This window comes from Dromiciops gliroides, chromosome 2 (assembly GCF_019393635.1).
Source record: "Dromiciops gliroides isolate mDroGli1 chromosome 2, mDroGli1.pri, whole genome shotgun sequence".
Lineage (NCBI taxonomy): Eukaryota > Metazoa > Chordata > Mammalia > Microbiotheria > Microbiotheriidae > Dromiciops > Dromiciops gliroides.
This window is the reverse complement of record NC_057862.1, coordinates 120,682,113-120,709,979: the sequence shown is the minus strand read 5'-3', so window position 1 is coordinate 120,709,979 and position 27,867 is coordinate 120,682,113. Positions and strand designations below refer to the sequence as shown.

Here is a 27,867-nt window from a genome sequence, read left to right as displayed (position 1 = left end):
ATGATCTAGGTTGTCAATTCCTTTCAAAATATGATGCCTAGAACAGAACACAATTCTCCAGATGAGGTCTGGCCAGTGTGAAGTACAGAAGAGTTATTGTCTCATATTTTCTGGATACTATACCTTGTTAACAAAGCTTAAGTCTAGTAAATAGTATTTTGGGATAGCCACATTATATTACTGAAATGTATTGAGTTTACAGCTAAATTAACTACCTATATTTAAAAAACTTACAAATGGCTATTTAAGTCAAATCTCTTTCATTCTTCATTTGTATAATTGAATATTCAAACCTAAATGCAGGAGTTTATCACTGTTAAATTTCTTTCTAGGCTGTGCATAGATTTTTGGACTCTAATTCTACTGTTTAATGTCTTAGTTATCACTATAATTAGAGATTGACCATAACTTGCTTTTAGACTTTAAGGTGATTAGTGCAGGCCATTTTTACACAGCTAATATGAGTTATTTATAATTTAGCATTCAATTAGCCTAGAACTTAGTTAAGTTTTAATTGCACAACTTTGCTTCTTTTTTTTCCTACCAAGTAGAACCATCTCTGGATGGGAAAGAATAGAACAAAAATGGCTAATAAAATTGAAATACCAAGTAGGTAGGGAGATAGTAAGAGCACACCTTGATGAATTTGGTTATGAGATTTGAGAAATTTTAGCCTGGGAATGTGAAAGTACTGCCTGGTATGTTTGTTAAGCTGTTTTCTGTGATATTTGAAAGGATTTCTGGCTTTCTTTCTTTCTTCTTTTGAAATAATGTAAAACATTTCCATATCAGTCATTTTGTACAAGAAGACTCAAATAAAAGGAAAAAATGAAAGAAAGTGAAAAATAGCATGCTTTGGTCTGTTTTCTATCAATATATTTCTCTGGAGGTGGATGGAATGCTTTATCATTAGTCCTTTGGTATTGTCTTGGATCATTTTATTGCTGAGAATAGCTGAATCATTCACAGTTTTTCATCAAACAATATTGCTGTTACTGTGTACAATGTTCTGGTTCTGCTTACTTCACTATACATCAGTTCATATAACTCTTTTCAGGTTTTTCTGAAATCATTCTGCTTGTCATTTCTTATAAAACAATAATATTCCACTACAATCATATACCACAGCTTTTTTCCCATTCCCCAGTTGTTGGGCATCCCTTTGATTTCCAGTTCATAACCTGGCTTTCTTAAGACTTGGATTATGCTACCTCCTGCTTGAGACCATCCCTTATCTCCCTAGCTGCTAGTACCCTTCTTGGTGCCATCTGCCCTGCATTTATTTTGCATGTGTTGATATATATTTATATTTACATACACACAGATACACATATGTGTATACATACACACATAAATAGACACATTATAATGGGGGAAACAGTATGTGTATATACATTGTATATTATGTAAATGGGTATATATATGTGTGTGTATATGTGTATGTATGTATATACACACATTTATTGTCTCCCACATTAGAATGTATGCTTCTTGAGGACAGGGACTGTTCTTTCTTGTATCGCCAGCCCTTAGAACAGTGCTTGTTTATTGATTGGTCATAGGGAATGGGATGTTTTAGGACTAGGGAAGGGCAAAAGTACCAATTAAAAAAATAAAAAGGATAGTAATAACTAACATATATTTAAGATTTGCAAAGTGCTTTACATTTTATCCTTACAACAGCTTTGGGAAGTGGGTGTTATTATTACCCTAATTTTACAGATAAGAAGACTGAGGCAGATTGAGGCAGTTAAGTAACTTGCTCAAGGTTACACAGCTAGTAAGTTTCTGAGGCCAGATTTGAACTTGGGTATTCCTGACTCTTGGTGCAGTACTCCATTCTGGAAGGAGAATGGAGTTTGTAAATTATATCTCAGTAAGCTTGACTTCAATTTGGTGTGAAATTCTAGAATGTATTATTTAAAGGAAGGGTTAATGAATGGTGAAGGATGGAAAAGGACACAAAGATGCCATAGTGTCTGTATGCCTTTCTCAAGATACAGTCACTAGACTGTTAGATCAAGGGAATGCTTAAATATAGTTTGCTTAGATTTTTTTTTTTACTTTTTTAAATTAAAAAATTTATTTATTTTAGTTTTCAACATTTGTTTAGATAAGATTTCCAATTTCAAATTTTTCTCCCTCCTCTCCCTTCCCCACTCCCCTAGACAGCAGGTAATCTGATATAGGTTATATATATATATATATATATATATATATATATATATATATATATATATATAAAACATTAAACATATTTCTGCATTAAGTTTGCTTAGATTTTAACTAAGCATTTGATACAATACCTCATGTTATGTTTATGAATAAGATGGAGAAATGTAGGCTAGAAGATAACAGAAATGGTTCCATGTCAAACTTAGAAGGAGGTCACTAGTGGAATGCTCAAGATGGGTTCTTAGTCCTGAATTATTTAATATTTTTTATCAATGACTTTAATGAAACCATAGATGAAAATTTACATTAAATGTATATATGACACAAAGTTGGAAGAGAGAGAAAAGAAAGCTAATAAATACACTGTTTTGAAGAATCAAGATAGAAGAATACCTCAGTAGTCTTTAATAGGATAAAATATAATAAAGATAACTATAGAATTTGTCTCATAATTAGGATAAAAATCAACTTGATAAGCACAAAATAGGGAAGGCAAGAAGGCATGGCTAGTTCATCTGGTTGGAGTTTGTCTGAAAGATCTGGTAGCCTTAGTGAACTGCCAGGTTGAATGAACAGGGCAATATGGCAACTTGAGAAGCCAATGCAATCTTATGCTGCATTGAGAGAAGAATACAGCTAAGTCCCCATTAGTACAGATAATGAATCTCCTGAGATGGTCACATGTATTTAACTTTGCACTATTTGAAGACATAATAAGGTAAAATATGATAATTAGCTATAGCTCAGTAGAAATATAGAATGCAAATTCAAATAATGCTTCTACTTCAGGGGATTGATATTCATACTAATTGGGACCTAGCTATAGTATTTAGAAAGAGGGAGGTGATAATCACACTGTAATCTGCCCTAACCAGACCACATTTGAAATATTTTGTTTGGTTCTGGGCACCATGTTTTAGAAAAGGCACAGATAAGTTGAAGGAGGCCAACCAGGATAATGAAGAGCCTTTCTTGTTGTTCAGTCATGTTTGACTCTTTGTGACCCCATTTGGGATTTTCTTGGCAAAGATACTGGAGTGGTTTGCCATTTCCTTTTTCAGTTTATTTTACAGTAGAGGAAAACAAAGCAGACAGGGTGAAGTGACTTGCTCAGAGTCACACAACTAGTAAATATCTGAGTTTGGATTTGAACTCAGGAAGATGAGTCTTCCTGATTCCAGGCTTGGGACAGCCTGGAGAAATGAAGACTTTGGGCTTATATGATAGCTGCCTTTAAGTACCTGAAGCCCTGTCAAGTGGACAGAGGATTAGATTTGGGACCAAGAAGGAAAGAATGGAGGGCAATGGGGAGAAAGTCACAGAAAGGCAGATTTAAGATAGATGTAAGGACTAAATGGACCACTAGGTGGCTCAATGCACAGAGTGCTGGGCCTGGGGTCAAGAAGACTCCTTTTTCTGAGTTTGAATCTGACTTCAGACACTTCAGGTCACTGTGCGACCCTGGGCAAGTCACTTAACCCTGTTTGCCTCAATTTCCACATCTGTAAATGAGCTGGAGAAGGAAAAGACAAATCACTACACTACCTTTGCCAAGAAAGCCCCAAATGGGGTCACAAAGAGTCAGACACAACTAAAATGCCTGAACAACAATGGCAACAAGGATGAAACTTCCCAGTGATGAGAACTCTTCAAAACTGGAATAAGCTGCCTTGAGAAAGTAGGTTCTCTCTCACTCAGTGTCTTCAATCAGAAGTTCAATGACTGCCTTCCAGGTATATTGTAGAGAGAATTCTTGCTCAGGCATAGGTTGGACTAGGCAGCTTCTGAAGCGCTTTTCTACTTTGAACATTTATGTATCTGTATGAAATAATGCTGGCAGAGAAGAGAGGCAAAGGTTTCTGAATGTGGTTATTTTAGACTGAACTCGGAGTGAAAATATGAAAGTGGGTTGTAAACCATTTTACACCTCCAGTAGGGGTAGTCAGTTAAATATTACCCTTTGAAACCTAATCCCAGCAGTCTACCCTCCTGTGTAGAGAATACCTGACCGACATCTATTGTGTAGCACAGTCTCCATGAATATAGCCTCCCCAAAGCCATCAAGGACAACATCCCTGACCACTTTCAAGGTGGACATGGACTCGTTTTGTGGCCAATTGGGAGAACAGCCAGGGGCCTGTGTGTCTGTTCACATTTTTCAAAGGCAAGTGGAAGGAAAGAGTAGTGTCTGACCACGAAGTTTCGCCTTCATCTTGCTCTTAAACTAGCCTTTCTCATAGAAATCTCGGACGCTTAAAAAGTCTCACCCTAGGAAGTTTCTCCCCAGACAGTTCCATGGAGTTCCACTGGCACAATTGGCCTCCCGGTAAGGATCAAGGCAACTCTGCCTCAAGCAATTTGCAGTATCCGTTTACTTTCTAGTGTCCTGGCTCTAGGTTCACTTGCACTCCTCCCTCCACCACTGGCCTACTAGGGGTGATCTCTTTTCCCACGTGGAGACTGGTGGGGATCAGAAACCTGCCACTCAGAAGTACCATCTGTCAGAACTCCTTTATCATTGTCCCAAGATGCCTACTATTGTTCTAGGGGTAGGGGGGAGGAGTCATTATGGGTTCCATCTTGTTGGCTGGATGCAAAGTGGAGACTGGTGGGGATCAGAAACCTGCCACTCAGAAGTACCATCTGTCAGAACTCCTTTATCATTGTCCCAAGATGCCTACAATTGTTCTAGGGGTAGGGGGGAGGAGTCATTATGGGTTCCATCTTGTTGGCTGGATGCAAAGTCTGGGGGTGCCTGTCTTCACAAGCTGCCCTCCTTCACTACTCCATATTCCCACAAATTTTGGTCTACTCTAAGGCCGATTCCAATACTACAATGATGAGGTTATACTCCAACGTCCCCTCCAATTGTCCAGGAACCCACCCTTGAATGTAATACTTCTCAAATATAACAGACCACATTCTCTCTCACCCTCCAACATACCATTAATGGCTTTATGTCTAACACTGCCATTGAACACTCAAACTCTGCCCTCAACACAGTCCATCACAAAGACCCAAGGGTTGGCTTCCTAAGTTAACCCACTTCATTGATTACTAGGAGAACATCTAAACTACTCCTTTAAGGCCTGTGGTACAATTCTTCTTCTTTGGTTTGGCCACAGATTCATCCTGTAGATGCCACCAGGGTTCCTTATGAAGTTGTTTTCTTGAGGAATACAAGGTATGATCAATATTTGTAACTTGGCCCAGGGCCCGATTACTGAAGTGATAAACATAGTTCTGATATCACACATTAAAGAGAAACAAAACATTTCGACTCATTAGTCAGGGCTCAATTTTGTGTCCTTAGCTACAAGTGATGGTATCAAGAGAAGGAGAGAAGAGGTAATTTTGTGTTTTCATTGGTTTTTGAACCTTCCTTAGGTTTGGATTTTTTTTTTTTTGCTTTACCTTTTACATCTTTGTAAATTGGGCTAACCAATCTAGAAGATTTGGGCAGGTGATTGTGAAAGCCAGATTATATTCAATGAGGCCAATAGCATTAAATTAGGTTAATATCTTTTCCTGCAGAGATCAGAGAGTTTATAGACATTGTAACATTCATCTTTCGACACCTCATGCAGGCACAGAAATAGGAATTCTTATTCCCATTCTAGAGATCGGGAGACAGACCCAGAAAGGTTAACTCTTTTAACCAAGGAAGGCCCCATAGCAAATAGGCAGCAGGGCTAGAAATAGAAATCACTTCTGTTAATTCTTAGTCCAGGGTTCTCTCCATTAGCCTGCAATGCCCTGTAGGAAGTCTGTTTGTCCATAAATTAAAGCCAGGCCTGGCAACTTCAGTATTAGAGAGGAGATCTGTAACCATAGCAACAGAAACAGCACTCTCTGGATGAAAGGAGAAGTAACTAAAGGAAAGCAGCCAGGAGCAGGAGATTTAGCAGTCTCCTTATATTTTCTGGTCTGAATCAGATCCCATGCTGGGAGTGGGGGGTAGAGTGACCCTTATTATGGTGAAGGTAGGAACAACTCCTCATAGGGGATATTTGGTGTACTCTTGTAGGACTGGTTGGCTGTGAAGCCATGATTTTGGGGAGGGGGTGTTCTGCTTATAGGGGAGAAGTTGCAAAGAGTTAAATTTTGCCTCAATGTGGTTAAGAAAAACAACAATTAGAGTTTTAAAAAGTGTTATTCCTCTCCTTAAGAAGCTTCTGTGGCTACCTATTGTCTCTATGATAGAATACACGCTCCTTTGTTTGACATTTTAAGCCCTTCACAACCTGGTTCCAACCCAGCTTTCTAGGCTGATTTATATTACTTCCTATCCTATCACCCTCTTATGCTCTAGTCATCTGAGTCAATTTACTGATCCCTGTATTTGACATATCCTTTTCTTCTTCCTTGGCTTTGGGCAGACTGTTCCTCATCACTGGAATGCTCTCCTTTATCACCTCTGCCTCGTAGAATCCTTGGAATGCTGGGAGGCTCAGCTCATGAATTACTCCTCACACAAAGTCTTTCCTGTTTGCACCAGTTGTAAATGTTCTCCAACATCCCACTCCAAAATTACTTTGTATTTACTTTTTTTTCAGGGCAATGAGGGTTAAGGTACTTGCCCAGGGTCACATAGTTAGTAAATGTCAAGTGTCTGAGGTCGGATTTGAACTCAGATCCTCCAGGATCCAGGGCTTTATCCACTGCACCACCTAGCTGCCCCTGATATATATCAGGACAACTGGAGATGGCCTTGGATATGTATTTACTTTTTACTTAGCTTATACTTACCTCTGTATATGTTTTTTTTCCCCTTGTCCCCTGCTGTACCCACATGTAAGTGGCTTGAGGGCAGAGACTTTCATTTTTGACTTTATATGCCTCTCATGTAGTGCTGCCACCAACAGGCAGATAGGCATAGGAGCCCTGGGAAGGGACAGCATCCCCTAACCACAGGTCCTGATTGTAGCTCAACCCTCACAGCCATCATCACAGCCATCATTTGGGGAAACAACTCCTGTGGAGAAAGGGCCAGCCATTCCTACCAACTACCAACCAACTGCCACACACAACAGTGTCCGGCACACACAGGTAATCCAGATGAGCTGAAGCAGCAAGACAATCTGAGGGAGAGACAGGAGGCAGCCTGTGCCAGACAAGACAAACCACCACCACCACCACCACGATGAACTTGATCACCATCCCCCACAGACTCTGATAGGAGCAGCCCAGGACCCTGACCCGAGAGCTTCGGGAATCACAATGCTTCCAGCCTAGTGCTCTCAGATGTCATCCTATGGTGAAGAAGCCTGGCAATTGCTCCTACAGGTACTTCAGCTGCATCTACTAAAGACCTAGAAAAAAAAGTTCTTGCCACAAAAGTCCTTGGCACTGCCAAATGGTTCAACATCAGAAATGATCTCATCTTGTCAGTGAAAATAACGTGAAAAAGAAGGCATTACATCTGCTTTCCCTCTTTGATCATTGGCCATGAGATTTTTCCATCTGACTTGCAGCTGAAACTTCTATATGGGTTGTCTCCCCCATTAGAATGAGAGCTCCTTTCATATCCCCAGTCCTCAGCAGAGTACTTTGCACATTCATTCATTCATTCATTCATTCATTGTTCCTGGCATATAACGGGCGCTTAATAAATGCTTGTCAAATCTTATCCTGATTGGGAATTTTGATACTGACAGAGGGAGCTTTCAGTAATACTACCATATTGGGAAAATCCTTGGTTCCCATGAGAAGTTCTATTCACAAGCTGTCTATGATGTTAACTAGGCACAATAGTTCTCACCCTCTTAGTTTCTTTAGGCACACAAAGACAGAGAATGTTACCACACATGTGTGACTATAGTGTAAATTTTCTTTGTCTTGGGACTGGGGCAAGCATTACACAAGATATTCATCCTTGACAGAGTCAGAGGTGTTTCTATATATCTTCGAGGTAGAATATATGTAAACATATATGTATATATATATATACACACATACATATACAATATACACACATACACAATATACAATATACACATACACACATGTCCATGTGTATACTATATACACACATGTATACACATACATGTGTATAAATACACATACATGTATGTATATCTATGAAATATGTTACTATATCTTATGCACAAATGAACAAACATGGCAGATTCCTTGGCCCTGCAGCAAAAGTACTTTCTATTATCTTATATGGGAAATGGAAGGGGAATTGAACTATGGGTACAAAAATGAGTCTTAATAATTAGCTGGATTTTCAGGTTCCTTGTGGTTCTTATGTTTAAATTATTGACCATCAGAATGGGAAAGGGCCTTTGTTATCATCTTGTCTTACTCCTTTTTATAATGTGACCCTGAGGTCCAGAGAAGTCAAATGGCAGAATTTGTGGTAGACCTCAGGTTAGAACTTGGGTTTCTTGAGTCTCCCAGGGATCTTTCTTCTTCTGCACCATAGAGAATTCTTAGACCCTGTCCAAGAGACCCTAAAAATGCCAGGATAAACTAAGGACTTTGGGGACTATCTGTTGGATGCTCTAATTAGAGTGGTATCATGTGTACTCTAGTCTGGTACAGAAGAGATCTATAGATGTCCCAAATTAAGTAGACCCTACAACATAACAGGAAAAAAAGGGATTGATTCAGGAATGAGGAAGCTGGTGTGTATCGGCTGTCTACTATCAAAATGAAATGATAATATCTCCTTGCCTCTGTTCTTTTGGGTTTTTCAAATAAATGGATGCTGTATTTTATGGAATGATTCCCTAACTGTTGATATAATTGCATGGTTTTTGATGTTTAAATGGTTAATTATAATGACTATTTTCCTAATGTGGTATAAAATGTGGTATAAAATCAGCTTTAGAATTATGTAAGAAAAGTCACAAAACTGTTCATGCCCTTTAACTCATCTATCCCACACTGGGCATATGACCTAAGGACGTTAATAAACAAAAAGAATGGTCCCATATATAACACCATTCATTACAGCACTTTTCTGTGGAAACAAAAAACTATAAACAAAACCCAATGAGTGGAACATGACTAAACACACCATAGCATAGAAATAGAATGGAATGGTATTGCACGTAAAAATGACAACTGTAAGGAATTCAGATAATCATAGAAGACTTGTATAAACTGATACAGAGTATGTAACAAATGGAACCAAGAGAATGCACAATTACTACCGTGATATAAACAAAAACAGTACTAAAATCCTGTTGAATTCAGATGAAGTTCAACAACCCATTTTGGCTCCAGAGAAAAGAGGAGAAAACATGCCTCTTCCCTCTTGCTAAGAGGTGGATGAAGAATGTTGCATATATTTTCAGAGGCATTTGCTTTATGAGTTGGGTTTTGCTTTATACATTTCTTAATTGCAAGAGGGGTTTCAATGGGGGATATATGGGGAAAATAATTTTGGTGTTTAGAAAGGCATAAATAAAGTTATTTAAGGAGGAAAATGAATGATGATGGGAGAGGGAAAGTGTTAATGAGGTGGAGGATAGAACAGCTAGATATGAATGTGGAGCTACCAAAAACAGGGTCATGGTATGACCCCCCAGGCCTATTCTTTTAGATTTCCTCACTCTCTGTGCTCTTATGGGGATGACTCTGAAGGAACTTATAACTCTTGGCTGATTGCCCCCTTCACCTCCCACTCCCTGTAGTGACAAGTAGCACTTTGAGAACTGAACCATGACAAAGCAGCATTTAGGAAATACTACTAATCTGACCTATTTGAGCCCAGAACACTACACCTTCTTATTTCTTTACTGAATCTGGCCCACAGCTTGTGAGGAAAGGACCTGGAACCCCTTTCCTGGAGATCTCTGAGACTAGACAAAAGCCATATGTAACTTTTTATAACAGGTTGGGAAGAAAAGTCCAAGGTGAAACTGACTGTTCTTAAATCCATCTGGATTTCCTAAAGGAAGTTTTCTCTGAATAAAGGCTAAGATTAGAGAAGAGCCCATTCACCATATGCCAACTTAAAATTAGTTTACCCTTTGTCCTGCCTGAACATCAAAGGTATTTCATCTTTGGTTAGGTAAAGCAATACTCTAAAGGAAAAAAAAACACATACCAAGAAGTTTCCAATTTCATAGTCCTTTTCTTTTTCACCCTTTATTTACCTGCCTTTTACATTTTTTCCTATAGCATCCAAATCCTTTAAAATCTTACTAAATCCAGGTTTGTGCAAAAAGCTAAAGAGTAAACTACCAAGTAAAGTTTCAACTCAACTTGATATTCATAGCTCTTCCTAACCTGGCAACCCCTCCGACTTTATCAGTCTTATCTCATATGATTTCCTTCCATTCATTTAATGCTTCAACCAAACCAGATAACATTCTGTTGAATGTGTCCTACTCTCTCCTGTCTTCTAGCCTTTGGTCAGGCTCCTCATTATACTTGGGTATCATCCTCTACTTTTTTATTCGTTGGAATTCCTTTCCATCATATAAAGTTCAGCTCAGACACTTTCTCCTCTAGAATTCTTTACCTGATTCCCCTGGTTAGTCCTGGCCTTCCCCTACAGATTTCACGCACCCCTTTATTTTGTAGCTCTCTGAAACATTCATTTTGTAATGTGTGGTTTATGCCGTTTTCATATTCGTCCTTCCTCCTATTTGATAATAAACTCCTTAGAACTACATCTTAGTCAAACTTAGTACTGTACCCGGCTCCTATACAAATTATGCACTTAATCAATTTTTGTAGCATTACATTACATTATTGTGTTATAATATGAAGGGTGCTTGTTTCCTTTATTTCTTCGTCAACTTATCCTACAGGTTGATATGTGAACTGTACTGATTTTCTGAAGCATGTTCAGGTTCATGCTGGTGGGAACAGGACAGGAGTCAGCTTAGTGTGTGTGTATAGACACATATGTATATATGCATGTATGTGTATATGTATGTATATAGAAATATATAAGTAGATATAAATATACATATATAGGAACACAGTGTATGTATATAGAAATATGTTTGTGTATATATAAGTATGTTTATGTATATATAAGTGCATATGTATATTATATGTATGCACACATGTGTGTGTATGTATATGTATGTATATGATGATCATATATCAGATTTTTCTGGTCCTAAAATATCTCCCTTTGCCAGGGAGAGCAGTTCCTCACTGCTGCTGTGGGCATCCTAGGTACTTGGATGACAATCATTAGTCAGCTTGGTCTGCACTGTGGTATTGACTGGGTACAATGCCCTTCTTTGTGATTTCTGGCTGTTTGAAGTGGGTTGAGCCTTACGTGGTGGCCACCTGAGTGTTTTACCTTTAGTAAGACGCTCCAACAAATTTGACTTTGCCAATGCCTTTCAGAGCATATGTCATCACTCATGAAACTTTATGAAAATATATTGGAAGAGCACCATTACAGTACATACATAGCTGTATATACATATGCATAACTATATTCAGGCATATTTTTCTCCTTTCTCCTATCTCCCCTTGCTTTGCACCCACACCAAATAGTAGTGGTACACTCTCATGAGATCCCACTGTATTGAAATCCTATCTATAGGCATGGTATGGATTTGTTCATTCATTCACACAAAAATTCATTGACTGTCATATATAAAAGGTCCTGTTATAGGCACTGTGGGGTATACAAAGATGAATATTTAACTCAGAGTGCTTATCATTTAATATGAGACATAAGCCATCTATAGAATAAGTATAATACAAAGTAGTATATGATAAGTACCATTAAATAGATAGAAACAAAGTAGAAGAGTTAAGTAAAGGGAAGAAGATGAGTTGGTTAGTTTTAGACTGGAATATTCAGGTAGAAATGTACAACAAGATAATTGGAAATGTGGTGCTGAAGGTTATGCTGGAGATACAAATTTTAAAGTGATCTGTATGAAGGTAATAATTGAAGCTATTGGAGTTGATGAAATCACCAAGTGAGAGTGTGGAGAGAGGAGAGAAGAGGGCCGAGGGCAGATCTTGGAGTGCCCTCATATTTACTGGGAGACAGAATAGCAGTAATGGAAGGAGATGGAGGGGAAACAGGCAGGTAGGGGAAGAACCATGATCATGCAGTATGATGGAACAATAATTCATAACTTTAAGAAGGGTCAGTTTGAACTGAAAAGCCTGAATTATGGAATATTTGATCAACACAGTTTTATTATTTCTAAATACACATAGGGCATAGCGTTAGACTTTCACAAATAGATAGGAGCCATTCCTAGTTGTTTGTATTCAATGTTAGCTAATTAAATGATTTGTTTTCCTGATTAGCTCAAGCGGTCCTCCCTCTTACTGGTAACCTTGTTTATATGATCTCTCTGCTTTAACCAACTCTTTATTTTAAAAAAAATTCTGTAGTGAAAAAGCATATTTCAGCAAAGTCCTCTGAATGCCTACCATTTTACTGCAGTTGTTGGTTGGAAAAAAACCAGGAGCTCTTTGCTGAAAGCTTCTCCCTCCAAAAAGAACACTCACCTATTTAGGAAGATGCTGCTGACATCATCATGGGTAATAGGAGGCTTTTTGGAGCTGGCAGCCATCCTCAAGGGACGGAGGAAGTTATTGACTAAGATGTGCAGTTGCTGGACATATTCAGCTTCTGCCTCGAGCATGCTAAATACCACTTGGTTTCTTTTCCGCATGCTGTCAGCATGAGGTGACCGGATATAATCCTGAATAATGGTCTTCCATTTTCTCCGGCAGAGCCAGCCCCGCAAAAAGCTTTGCACCTGTGAAAAAGAAGGTTTTATTTTTTTCCCTACTCTATTATGTATATAGAAAGATGGCACTACATTTTGTTCACTCAACAAACATTCAGTGCCAAATACATGCAGGCATTCTGCTGGGTGCTGAGAATTTAAAAAAACAACAACAAAAATTAAAAAAAAATGACAGCTAGGTGGTGCGGTGGATAGAGCACTGGCCTCGGACACTTGACACTAGTGGTGTGACCCTGGGCAAGTCACTTAACCCTCATTGTCCCCCCTCCCCGCAAAAAATGAGTCTCCACTCTTAAGGAATTTATAATCTAATAAAGGAGGTACAACATATACACAGATAAGTATGATAAATTAGGACAAGTATGATAAGTATGATAGACTGTGATGGGAGAAAAGAAAGATCCAGACTGAGGAATATTTGAGGTAGAAGACACCACTTTTGGACAAGGGAATCAGAGAAGGCATCATGGAGGAAGAGGGCACCAGAGCTAGGACTTCCTTGACCAAAATTGTTTTAAACAGGTGGAGTTGAAAAGGGAATATGTAGCAGACATGGATATGTAGAATAAGATTGGGGGGTGGCCCATTCTGACTGCAACAAGAAGCATTTGAAGGGGAGTAGTGAAAAATAGGGTGAGAGTCTCAAAGACCCAGAAGATTGTAATTAATATTCATCATGATGATGAGGATTTATCCAATTAGAATAGATGAGGCAGATTGCCTTAATCTCATCCGTGGGACTCCTCAGATGAAATTGAGTACATGCATATCTTGAACTTCTGCTTACTGATTCTACAGGGAAATGAGCAGGAATATTTAACTCAGATGTCTGTCGTCTGATTCCTTTCTGCCGGCTAATTTTAGCAAGAACCAGGGAAAAAATTAATTCATATACAGGAACGTTTGAAGAATGTCTACCCCGCACCCCCTACCCACCCCTGTTTTTATATACTTCGGTGGCAAAGCAGAAAGAATCCTGCACTAAGAATCAGAGCAGCTAGATTTTTAGCCTTAGCTCTTTCACTCAGTGCTGGACCTAGAGGAAGGGAGATGCCTCTTCCTCAGTTCAAATCTGGCCTCAGACACTTTACTAGCTATGTGACCCTGGGCAAGTCACTTCACCTTGTTTGCCTCATTTTCTTCATCCGTAAAATGAGCTGGAGAAGAAAATGGCAAATTACTCCAGTATCTTTGCCAAGAAAGCCCCAAATAGGGTGATGACACTGCTCAAAAATGACTGAATGATAACTGCCACTAGTTCACTGAACAACCTCAGCCAAGTCACTTCACCTGTCTCTGGACTTAGATTTCCTTCCATCTGTAAAATGAAAACATCGCAGCGACATTACTGAAATTCCTCTCAGTTCTAGTATATGGACGAATATGTACTCTGACCTCTCCAAAGGAGTATATTTTTCCCAGTATGGAAAAGACCTCTAAAAAGCAGTTCAGGAATATTCCTATAATCATTAGAGCCAGAAAGGACCTCAGAGACCCTCTTGTCCAACTCCTTCATTTTATAGATAAGGAAACTGAGGCCCAGAGAAGTTAAATGACTTGCTTCAGATACGACAGGTAGTAAAATTGTCAGAGATGAGATTTGAACAATGGTTACCTGTCTCTAAACCTAGGGTTCTTTCCACTTTTCCATACTACTATGATAATACTCTAAAATACCGATGGGCTCTAAATCTCTATGGGCTCATCACTGGTACACTTCCTCATTTCACCCATTCCAAAGTAGAAAAAATGCCAGGAGACAATTGGAAAAAAATTCCCTCAGTCATCGGGTAAAGAAATACTCTCTTGTTTTGAGGATTTACTGACTCTATTCTTTTCTGAGTCTATCATGTATCAGTGTCACACCAACTCAATCAGAGTGAAATGTGGTTTGTATAAAAGAAGTTAGCTGTTTGATCCTAGACTAGTCACTTTACTTCTTGAGCCTCAGTTTCCTCAATAGTTAAATGAGAGGATTGTGTTAGATAATCTCTAAGGCTGGCTTGTTGTTGTTTTTCCTTCATTCTCAAAGAGTACCATGACATTGGGGTGGTGTCATGACTTTCATTGAATTGGATTTAAGTGAGGGAGGGCTGTGCAAGGTCACCAACTTTACTTTCTCCTCCAGAGCCATCTGGGTCCAGTGGGGCAATATCTATCTATCTATCTATCTATCTATCTATCTATCTATCTATCTATCTATCTATCTATCTATCTATCTATCTATCTATCTATCTATCTATCTAAAATATCTAGATATCAGGATGACTGGAGATGGCTCCAGATGTTTGGGGGTGACTAGCCCAGTGTTACACAGTTAGTAAATGTCTGAGGTAAGATTTGAACTCAGATCCTCCCAACTTCAGGGCTAGTGCTCTATCCACTGTGCCACCTAGCTGCCTCTTAAAGCTGGTAATGACTGTGATGGAGAAATTTGTTGTTGTTTGTCCTTCATTCTCAAAGAGGAACATAACATCAGGGAACAATGGATTTGTCAGAAGACCTACATTTGAATCCTAGGTCAGCCACTTATTCCTGTATGCTCCTGGGGAAGTCAATTAAATTTTTTTTATCTGTAAAACTGTGGTTAATGATGATTGTACTATTGACTTGTGAGGAAAGCACTTTATAAACTACCCAAATCCTGACTGAAAGAGGATGGATTCAAGGTACAGAGTAAGATATATGTTTTTGGATATGTCAAACATGTTATTTGATGTGCTTATTTGTTATGAAGGTTGTATTTTTTTTTCTTTTAGTGAGGCAATTGGGGTTAAGTGACTTGCCCAGGGTCACACAGCTAGTTAAGTGTTAAGTGTCTGAGGCCGGATTTGAACTCAGGTACTCCTGATTCCAGGGCCAGTGCTCTATCCACTGCGCCATCTAGCTGCCCCAAGGTTGTATTTTTTAAAAATTGGGTTGGAGGTGAAGAGAAGTGTAATATGTATTAATAAAAAAGAAATGCAAGGTATGATTCTGCTTCTATGATTTTATGGTTTTTGAAAACTTATCCAACTGCTGGGAACCAAAGGGAGCATTTTGGGTGGGGCAATGAGGGGTTAAGTGACTTGTCTGGTGTCACACAGCTAGTAAGTGTCAAGTGTCTGAGGCTGGATTTGAACTTACGTCCTCCTGAATCCAGGGCCAGTGCTTTCTCCATTGTGCCACCTAGCTGCCCCCAAAGGGAGAATTTTGAAAGAGATGAGAGTATATGTTTTTTGTTTTCCTGGAGGGGAGAGGTGCGTCTCTGGAGATGTAATAAGGCACTAGGGGATGAGAGGACTCTAGGCACTACTGGGATTGTAAGCTTCAAAAGATGTTAAAAATAAAGAAAAACTGCATAAACCTTTTTGATTTTCTTGATGTCACTGTCTTCATCATTGGGTGTGACAGTTTGGGTTGATTGAATTCGGTCATTGTCCTTGAGCAAGGAAGCAATCTACAAAAACAAAACAAAACAGAACACGAAATCAGTGATTAATAAGGACATTAGTATAGTCATCAAAGAAGCTGGCTCAGATTAATACCCCAGATTTTCAGGCTTGTAAAAGTTTTCTTTCTGGTCTCCAGTATTTTTACCTGCCCTTCCTATAATTTTCTATGGTCATCATAATGACACGACTGATAACATTGTGTATCAGTTGCCCCCAAAGTCCTCAATTATGTAATGATGTGATAGAAAGATGTAATCGGTCATGGGAGTCAGGTGATCAAGATTCTCATTACATTAATTTTCTGGGTCACTTTAGATAAGCGACTTAAGTCACTCAGAGGCAGGCAGGTGGTCCAGTTGACAGAGTGGAAAACATGTAGTTGGGAAGACTTCTAACCTGACCTCAGAAACCTATTAGCTGTATGACCCTGGGCAAACAGTACTTACTTCACAAAGTTGTGATTCTCAAATGAGATAACATATGTAAAGTGCTTTGTAATCCTTAAATCATTACATGAATGCTAGATATTATTTTTGCTAATAATAACAATCTCTTAATTTTCATAGCTTTTAAAGCATGGGCATTAGATCCAGATAGATTCACCTTTAGGTGTAAGGATTATGGATTTAGGACTGGAAAGGATCTTATAGATCACTTACTCCAGGGGCTTTTAACCTTGGGTGCTCAGACTCCCAAAGGATTTTGTGATGAGATTTTAGGGAGTTCATGAGCTTGGATGGGAAAAAAATCTATCTTTATTTTCCTTAGCACATGGTTTCCTTTGTAATCTTATATGATTTATTTTAAGAATTTAAAAATATTCCTGTGAGAAGGGGCCCATAGGCTTCACCAGATTGCTAAAGGAGCCCATGATATACAAAAGGTGAAGAACCCCAATCTAGCCTAACTCCCCTCATTTTTTTTGTGAGGCAGTTGGGGTTAAGTGACTTGCCCAGGGTCACACAGCTAGTAAGTGTCAAGTGTCTGAGGCTGGATTTGAACTCAGGTCCTCCTGACTTCAGGGCCGGTGCTCTATCCACTGCGCCACCTAGCTGCCCCTAACTCCCCTCATTTTTGGAAACTGGGGCCTTGGTCAGGGAAATGACTTGCCCTAGGTCACAAAGCTAAGTGGCATATTATTTTTTTTAATAATAAACTTTTTTATTTACAGTTTGGGGTTCCAATTTTTATCCCTCTTTCCCTCCCTCCCCTCCCCCTCCCTGATGTGGCAAACAATCAGATATGGGTTATACATGCATGATTATGTAAGACATTGCCAAATTTGTCATTTCGTACAAGAAAACTTGATTAAAAGAAAAAATGAAAGTGAAAAATAGCATGCTTCAGTGTGTTCCAATCCATATCAGTTCTTTCTTTGAAGGTGGATAGTATGTTTCATCAATAGTCCTTTGGAGTTGTCTTGGATCATAGTATTGTTGAGAACGGTCAAGTCATTCACAGCTCTTCATCAAACAATATTGCTGTCTCTGTGTACAATGTTCTCTTGGTTCTACTCACTTCACAATACATCATTTCATACATGTCTTTTCAGGGCTTTGTGAAATCATCTGGCTTGTCATTTCTTATAGCACAATAATATTCCATGACCATTATATACCACAGTTTGTTTAGCCATTCCCCAATTGATGGGCATTCCTTTGATTTCCAATTCTTAACCACCACAAAAAGAGCTGCTAGAAATATTGTTGTACAAAAATTTTTTTTCTCTTTTTGGGGATGTCTTTGGGATATAAACCTGGCAGTGCTATTGCTGGATCAAAGGGCATGCACAGTTCTATAACCCTTTGGGCATAGTTCTAAATTGCTCTCCAGAATGGTTGGATCTTTTCTAAGTGGCATATTCAAGACTATAAAGCAAGTCTTTCAGCTTGAAAAAGGAACTTATTCACTGCTTTCCCCATGATATCATGATTCTTTTTGTTTTGTTTTGGTTTTTGCAGGGTGGGTACTATATCATCACTCCGATACCATGATTCTAAGGAAACAATACAAGCATGGGAATCAACATTTGACCCATCAATAAAATGTTGAATTCCCTCAGTTTTCTTTGGCCCTGAGTCATTTGGCTTAGTATAGCCAGTCTAGTAAACATCTGGAAGACAAAATAAGCAACCGTGCCCAGGTTTATGTCAAACTGAGAACCATAGCTATTTTTGGATATTCTGAATTCTGTGTAAAGAATATTCAAAGAACAAATATGTTAGAGATCTGGTCCATTAGTTTTGCACTCAGGTGAAGGATTTTTGGGGATAAGCTGATATGCTACATAAAGATCAATGAGTCAGTTCCTCTTTCTGTAAATTCAATATAATAAGTTTTATTGGTAATACTATTCATTTAATTCAAGAAACATATTAAAGGTATGTGTGCCAGGTGGTAGGAAATACAAAGATAAGTAAAATATGGTCTTGTCCTATAGGAACTTACAAATATCTGTAGGGGATAATATGTGAATAACTATCACACATAATAGGAATAGGGACTAGATTTGTGGTCTCATTGGTATCAGGGATTACTAGATCAGGAACTTCTACTGATGCAGCTCAGCACCTTTTCTGTACCTTTTGTGCAACTTTGAGTCTTTGAGAGTTACTATAGAATATTGAGAAGTTAAGTGACTTGCCTAAAGTCTCACAGCCTGTATATCAGATATGGGGCTTGAACCCAGGTCTTCCTGGAAAGGATGAGCTGGAATCATTTCATATAGGGTAAACCTTGGAAATCAACAAACGCTACAAATCAGATCTTGAATTAATGTTTTGTTGATTGTTTAGATTAGATGTAAGAAAATGGTGGAGATAAGGTTAATAATGTAGATTAAATTTAAAGGTGTATTGTCAATATCACTCCCTCCCAAAAGCCTGTTGTTAAACATTCACTAGTGCATCATTATCTCAATACAAGTTCTTTATCTTCTATGTCTATGTTATGGCATTATTATTATACAAAACAGAAAGTGGTAAATCCATAATACATGCAAAGAAGACAATATGAGAATTTTGAGAAGGGAGGGATCATTTCCAGTTGTGGTAGAATCAAGGAAGATGAACCTTGAAAAATGGGTAAGATTTTTTTTTTTTTTTTTTTTTTTTTTAGTGAGGCAGTTGGGGTTAAGTGACTTGCCTAGGGTCACACAGCTAGTAAGTTTTAAGTGTCTGAGGCCGGATTTGAACTCAGGTACTCCTGGCTCCAGGGCCGGTGCTCTATCCACTGCGCCATCTAGCTGCCCCAATGGGTAAGATTTTAATAGGCAGAGATAGAGACAGAAGGTAGAAGGAAGACCTTCCTGATTTAAGGAAAGGTGTGAATAATTCTATTCAAATGAACAAAATATGAAAAATAACTATTGTGTGCAAGGCACTATGCTAAGAATTCCTACCCTCAAGAAACTTAAATTCTACATTTTGCAGCAAACAGCATGGGAGCAGAAAAGTTACCAAATACTTTGTAGTATGCAGGGAGCTATGCAGAATGTAAAATAATTCTAAGTGCTTGCCTTCATGGAGCTCAAGTTACAAACTTGTTAGGAAGACAAAGCAAAAATACACAAAATAGTTAAAAATAAAAGTGTTAGTCAAAAGATAGGGTTGGGATGGGGCAGCTAGGTGGCACAGTGGATAGAGCACCGACCCTGGAGTCAGGAGAACCTGAGTTCAAATCTGGCCTCAGACACTTGACACTTACTAGCTATGTGATCCTGGGCAAGTCACTTAACCCCAATTGCCTCACCAAAAAAAAAAAAAAAAGATAGGGTTGGGATGAGAGAGGGGCAGGGGATGAAAGAATCATATGATATATTTAACACATTTGCCTCCCTTTTTGGAGATGGGAATTTTAAGACATGTACTCAGCTGCGATTACTGGTGAAACATGGATGCAGTAAGGGTAGCTTCTTTGATAAATGCACAAGCAAAGCAGTTAGAATAATATTTTTTCCTTTTTAAAAATCATATTCAATATCAGATTGGGTGAACAAGTTATGTTAGTGCATCAAGAGGAATCAGGTATAATGAAACCCCATTGGTATAAGAGCCAAGGTGGTATAATGGAAAGAGCTCTGGACCTAAAGTTGGGAGACCTGGGTTCTAATTTTGCCACTTATTAGTTGTGTAGCTTTGGGAAAGTTAGTTATCTGTGAAATAGGGATAATTTCTGTCCTGTTTACTCCCCAGGATTATTTTTGAGGTTTAAATGAGATGTGTGTAAAATTTATCTATAAAGCATTATATAAATGTAAATTGTTATTTTTATGGTCAAGGGTTGTATAGGCCAAGAATAACATCTTCCCTTGTTGTCTTATTGCTTGTGTTTGAGGCTTTGCAATGGTTTTATTCTTCCTGAGAACTCTGGTAATTTCAGTCCTTTTTTCTTTTATTTTCCTATTGCTCATTTTCTGACTCTTCCCATTTTGATGGCTGGTCCCCAGAAGTGATACCTCAAAGCTATCTCATTCTTTTCCCACTTGGGGAATTCACTTTTCACTGGCCTTAGTCTCTGCTCCAAGTAACTTCTAGGAGGAAAGAAATTACCCCACCTGGATACCAGTCTCTTTTACTTCAGGCATGTTGTAGCTCACATATATGCTGGCACCATTCCCAATTATTTCTGATTGTTAGTCTTTTGACTGAGCACTGTTCCAGTGTGCTGCTGCCCTAGACATCACATGTCTGGCTTTTCTCCTCCTGCTGCCTCAGCAAGAGCACTGAAGGGATAGGTATGCAGAGATGAGTTTTGCTGCTTATTACTATAGAATGGTTGGGTAAGGGCAGGGTCAGTATTCGTTGTCAAAAACTGCAGCAGCAGTGAGTAAATATATGAATGGATCCTGGAGCACAAACTTGTGGTTTGGATTTTCCTGCCCTCATAGAAAAGGGAATTCTTGGGGGAAGAGAGTTCTGAGTGAGTGTGTTGGGGACAAGGGATTACCCTTTTCTTCTCTTAGTTGATCAGGTTGTCACCTTGGTCAAGTTCTCGACATTTTGGCCCATGGAGACAGCTTCAGTTGCTTCATTTTTATGCATAATTCTTATTTTGGGTAGGTTTGTGAGTTTGTGAGTATTGGAGAAAATAGCTAGGCCTCCACCTTGTTTGTTACCTCTAACACAGTATATTGCATTAGTCTCCTAAATGATCCTCCCACCTCTCTTCTTGGCTTTCTCCAATCCATCTTCCACCCAGGGGGCCAGTTGCATTCCTAGAGCACAGATTTGCTCATGTCATGCCCCTTGCCAAAAAACTTCAACTGCTCCTAGGATAAAATGCCAACTCCTCTGTTTGGTTGTTTGGCATTTAAAGCCCTTTGCAACCTGGTTCCAACATATATTTTTATACAGATTTCACATTACTATGTTCCAACCAAACTGACCTACTTGCACGGCAATCTGTTTTCTGACTCTGTGATTTTGCACAAGCTGTATACCATGCCTGGAATATTCTCTTTCCACTTCTCATTACTTTGCATTTACTGTGTATGTCTTTTGTATTTACTTATCTTTATCCCTTTCCTTTTCAGTAGATGTCAGGCTCCTTGAGGACAGATACTTTATTTTTGTCTTTATATTAGCACCCAGCACAGTGCCTGGCATACAGAAGGAATATAAGAAATGCTTGTTGAATTGAATATAAATGTAGCAAAATGTGAGAGCTAAAAAGGACCTTAGAACCCACCTAGATCAACTTCTTGATTTAACAGTTGAGGAAAAGACACTGCTTAATAAATGCTTGTTGAATTGATTTATTGTTGTTCAGTCATATCCAACTCTCTGTGACCACATTTGGGGTTTTATTGCAAAGATACTGGAGTGGTTGGCCATTTCCTTCTCCAGCTCATTTTGCAGAGGAGGAAACTGAGGCAAACAGGGTGAAGTGACTTGCCCAGGGTCACACGGCAAGTCTCTGAGACCAGATTTGAATTTAGGTCCTCCTTGACTCTAGACACATGCTATATCCACTGTGCCACCTTGCTGTCCATTTGTTCTGACCCGAGGTCTGAAAACAAGTTAGTGAGGCAATTACAATGAGATTACTGGTCTCCTGAATTTTAATACAGTGTTCTTTTTGAACTTTACCTCCAGGAGGTGGGTATAACCTCAAATACAGTTTTGATTTGTTGTCCCTTTTAGATACTATTCTATTTAAATGGAGCAGCTTAGGTCTAAAAGACAGGGGGAGCCTTGAGGCTACAATCATGCTGCAAGCCATGGCCATCTGCTACCCCATGACCATGGGCCTCACAAAGTTATCAAAACTGTTTCGAAGCCATGACACTGCTGCCGCCATGGGCGCCTGACCAAACACACCAAGTCTGTGAGAGATATGATCCGAGAGGTGTGTGGGTTTTCTCCTTATGAGAAGTGGGCCATGGGATTGTTAAAAAGGTTGGGAACTCACATCTGAGCCAAGAGAAAGAGAGAGGAGCTCAGCAACGTCCTGGCTGCCATGAGGAAGGACTAAGCTGGACCCTGCCTACCTTTCCCCAATTACCCAATAAAGATTTGACAAACAGAAAAAAAAAGACAGGGGGAAAAGTATTTTATGTAAAAAAAAAAAGAATTATATCAATTGTCAAAGGATTTGGAAGGTTGCTCCTGCTATAGACAAACATTTCAACACCTAAAAGGAGTAGGAAAAGAACAGTTTAATACAACCTACTAAAATGTGCTTGAAGAAACAGTTTTTAGTTGGGATTTGGGCAATTTTGGTTGGAAAATGAACTGAGACATAAACATAAAGAGAAATCACCTTGTGAATGGCATATAGAATTATGCCCTGCTTATATGTGAACTGTCTGATGGTTTCAAGAGGCAAAAGAAAAAAAACCTTTTATTTATTAAAAAGTAAAATAAAGTAAGTCAAAGAGACACAAAGTCACAAAAGTTGGGTTGGAGTGACATGTGTAAGACTTTAAAAGTGTAGGGCATTATGGTCTCTCAGCTCATTTGTATGGAACTGTTTTATGACTCACAGGTCATAAAAACTTTAAAGAAGAGAGAGAAATCATATAAGCATTTGGAGACTGAGATATGATTTTAAAAGGACTGATGATTTCATAGGGGAAATTTGATGAGGGACTCCTTTTTTGACAGTATAATGAGGGTTAAGTGACTTGCCCAGGGTCACACAGCTATTAAGTGTCAAGTGTCTGAGGCTGGATTTGAACTCAGGTCCTCCTGAATCCAGGGCTGATGCTTTATCCCCTGCACCACCTAGCTGCCCCTGAGTGACTACTTTTTTTGGGGGGGAGGGCAATGAGGTTTAAATGACTTGCCCAAGGTCACAAGCTAGTGTCAAGTGTCTGAGACTGTATTTGAACTCAGGTCTTCCTGAATCCAGGGCCAGTGCTTTATCCACTGTGCCACCTAGCTGCCCCGCCCAGCTGCCCCGCTGAGTTCCCTTTTTAAGGGAAAGATCAGTTACTGAGAACCAGGAGTCTATCATTTAAGCTAGTCTAGCTATAAGAGGCTGTTGATAAGAAGAATCTGTAGTAGAGACTTTTCAGCTGGTGGCTGAAAAGTTGTGCTGCTGAGATGTTGGCAGCTAGAAGCAGTTAGCTGACATAAGGTTTTAGTTAAGCTTTCCTGATTGGTGAGAGAGAGGATTAATTTAATTGGCTTAGACCTTCAGCCTCCTAAAATTGGAGAGATTTGAAATTTCTCTTATGTCCCTGTTGTTCTCTATGTCCACCTTTCCCTTGAGAAGGAAAAGCAGAGGGAAAGACAGGATTTATTGCTGCCTTGTGTCTTGGTGAGCCAACTAGATTTGTTTGCCCTTTCTAAAGCATGAACTTGAGCTATGTTGCTGTGAGCCCTGTTCTGATTGGACAATATAGCATCCAGGTGAGTGAATAACTGGCTGGTCTGGTCTGATGAGTTCTGGAGTTCTTCAGGTTTAAGAGAACAGTTATTTACATTGAGATAACACTTTTTAAATGCCCTTTTAAGGGTGCTTTCCAATTTGAAAGAATTGTAAATGCTTCCTTCAAGGATTGAAGAGAAGAGGATTTGTTTAGCTGAAGAGCAATAAAGACCAACAGAGAAGTAATAAACTGAAAAACAATTTTATATGGTGCACATGTTCTTGAATAGACTAATGATATCAAAACTTGCACTTCAGAGTTGTGAATTACTCCCAACCACACAGATTCCCCATCCCCCTCCTCATGTGCTTTTTTGCTAGGTTCCTAAAAATGTTTGTCCAGTCTCCCCCACTTATATTGAGTACATTGGTGGGAGAGGGGTAGGTTTATATATTGATTCTGATGAATGTTATTTATCTATTCACTTCAAAGTATGACTACGTACAGTGTTGCTATTTCCTTTGCCTCTTTGCTAAGTAAATTTCTATTTTTTAAGATCTAAATCTGTCATAATTGTGAATGGATAGCTGTGTGAATTTCACACAGTGTTTGGCTGCATTATATTATGACTGGCTAGTTGTATAAATAGGAATGCATCAGTAGGAGCTCAATTGCTAGGGTAAAGAGTAGGTGAGTGTATTTTCTCTCAACAGGGTTAGTCTTAGGACCCTGAGAGAACTTTAGTGTAATCACCTGGTGGTGGTCTTTCTCTGGGAATTTAGACCTGTTAGAGTGAGAATAGGTTGGAATGAATAAGCCAACTAGAGAGTGAATAAGTGACTATACACCCAGGTGAGAAGTGTTAAGCTCCCTACATAGTGTGGGTAGCTGCACACACTACTGTTACAGTGGAGCAGAAAGAAGATATTTGCGGTAATTGCACAATTCTCTACATAACTCTTTACTCAATGAGTTCTTAAATACCCACAGATCAAAGTTACCCTTTACCTATTGAACTTTCTCTGCCATGTTTTCCTGTTCTGTCATCTTCTCACAAGGTGCACCCTCTTTGAAGACAATTTCTTTTTCTTTCCCTACTCTTCTTTTTCTTCTTGAGTACTCTTTCTAATTGCCTGCCATGATGCTGCTGACTCTTGCATAGAGTGGTGGTGAGCAGTGATTACCAGTGAGCAGAGAGGGGTGCTTCTCTCTCTGAGTGTGTGTGTGTGTGTGGGGGGGGGGCAATGAGGGTTAAGTGACTTGCCCAGGGTCACACAGCTAGTAAGTGTCAAGTGTCTGAGGCCAGATTTGAACTCAGGTCCTCCTGAATCCAGGGCTGGTGCTTTATCCACTGCTCCACTTAGCTGCCCCCCACCCATGTCAATTTCTTTCTGCAATAGTTTATAGAAAGTCAGCACCTCCACCAAAGACAGACACAGGTTACCAGTGTCTGATTTAATTCAACCTCTTATTTTCTGCTTCCCAGTTTCTGGTCATCTTCAATGTATCCCCTGTCACTTGTTATATTCTGTCAGATCTAATTTAAAGTCAGTTTTGAAAGTTTCATAAGCCTTTGAAAATGAGTTGTAGAATTGCTTTTTGTCTGGAAGTGCATTTTCCATATTAATATAGAGTTCTTAATGCAAGAGATTATTATGAAAGTGTTTCCCCATTTGGATAGGTACACTTGAGGATACCTTGTCTTGAGAAAACATTAGGCTATGAATTCAGTCTACCCTAGAGACTATGAACAACCTTTGGAGAGTTGGGTTTTTACCTGAATTCTCTGAAATTCTCTTGCTTAAAAAGCACCTCATTTCATGTTGTTTCTGCAAACAGTTTGTTTCATGAGAAAGATTTAATTTAACTTCCTGCTACCTTTTCTTTCATTATCTGAGTCAACCATGTTGCCAATTTTTCACCTGCCTTCTTGATCCCTTCATCTATTATGTGGTTAATTTTATTTTTCATTTTAAAATCCCCTCTCATCAATTTCTCTCCATCCTATGTAATTTTTTTTGGTTGGGCAATGAGGGTTAAGTGACTTGCCCAGGGTCACACAGCTAGTAAGTGTCAAGTGTCTGAACCTGGATTTGAACTCAGGTCCTCCTGAATCCAGGGCCGGTGCTTTATTCACTGTGCCACTTAGCTGCCCCCATCCTATATAAATTTAAGCCAACCATAACTATTTGTTTCTGACCTCAGCTTCCCCAAAAAGGATAGTGGCTGTCTATCTATCTGTTAATTCAGCCTTGCAGTACTAAAATGGGTTATCAGAATGAGAAGATACATGGCACCATGCTATAATTCTACCTCTCTGGTTTTGAACTGGAAGTGCTCTTAGAGATGACCTTAAATGGAGGCTAAGAATATTCTTTGCTGACTTGGAAATGAAGATAGGTACCAGAGGGTCAAAGGACTTTTTGACTCTTTTTGTTGTTGTTCTTTTTGGAGGCAATCAGTTAATCAGACTTGCCCAGGGCCATACAGCTAGTGTCTGAGGATGAATTTGAACTCAGGTCCTCCTGACTCCAGGGCTGGTGTTCTATCCACTGTGCTACCTAGCTGCTCTGAATCTTAAAATAATAAGGAATGACTTGAGTTTTCTAGTATGAATATATGGGACACAATTCTTCCAACCACAAAGAGACCACCAGGCTGGCAGCTAGGCAATGGAGTGAATAGAGCATTAGGTTTACAGTCAGGAATGTGCTAGAAACAATTCTAACTGGCTTGTGAGAGCTGGTTGTTAAATTTTCAGTGTGAGCTTTTATACTTCAGAAACTGGCAAATGCTACAAATCTGGACTTGATTTATTGTCTTGTTGACTGTCTAGACTTAGGAAAGTAAAAATGTCAATAATGCATACATTTCTCCCCCTTTTACTCAGCTGATTGTTAAACATTTACTCACATACCACTGGTCATAATTCTACATCATATGCTTGGTAGTTATATGATCCTGAGAAGTCATTTAGCCTTTGTCTGTCTTACTTATGGAGTGTGGTATATAGACTTCTTTATTTTTTTCTTCACTACATCCTTTTCCCTAGTTCTCTCCAGGATGACTTCCAATTCTGTAAATTGCAATAGCTAGTCATTAGAGATCTCAAATTGAATGGATTCATCTATATTTTCATACCCATACTTTCTAGTATGTTCTACAGCATTGGTCATTGGTCATTGGTGTTTCTCCTAGATAAAAATTTCTCTTTGAACTCCAGCTAAACTAGACCACCTACTATTGACATCATTTTGCCTTTTTTCTATTTCTGTACCTTTCTCCACATCATCTCATGAGTTTGAAAAGAACTCATTTCCCTAAATATCCACCTATTGACCTCCTTCCCTTCAAGATCTGGATCAGGGACAGCTTCCTCCATTTAACTTTCCCTGGTCATACTCACTTGCCCCCAGCTAGAAATGATCCTTTCCTTGAATTCATGAGACCACTCAGACCATTAACTTGTATTATTGTTATTTGTGTCTATGTTTCCTTCTCCTTATTGTGCCTTTGTTGCTTGTGTGACCTTAGGAAAGTCACTTAACTACTCTGGTTCCTGGTTTCTATAGTCATAAAAGTTAGGTGGTTGGATTAGATGTCCTTTACAATTCTTTCCAGCTCTGAATCTATGGTCCTATGTTCTAGCCCTAGCTCTGTCATTAATTGGCTAGCGAGTATACCCTTTGGCACTGTATGGGCCTCAATTTTCTCACTCATCCCTTTTATAATTCCCTCTATG

At 39.0% G+C, this 27,867-nt stretch overlaps 1 protein-coding gene across 1 annotated transcript in view; it reads right to left on the bottom strand.

Annotated features, from left to right (window-relative positions):
- The window catches only part of RASGRF1 (Ras protein specific guanine nucleotide releasing factor 1), a 219,042-nt gene that overhangs the window by 111,218 nt on the left and 79,957 nt on the right, over positions 1-27,867 (bottom strand). Inside the window, exons 4-5 of the mRNA XM_043981671.1 lie at positions 16,222-16,314; positions 12,631-12,884 (exon numbers count right to left, since the gene is read on the bottom strand). Of these exons, the coding sequence (XP_043837606.1) occupies positions 12,631-12,884; positions 16,222-16,314 (347 nt within the window). The remainder of the gene's footprint in view (positions 1-12,630; positions 12,885-16,221; positions 16,315-27,867) is intronic.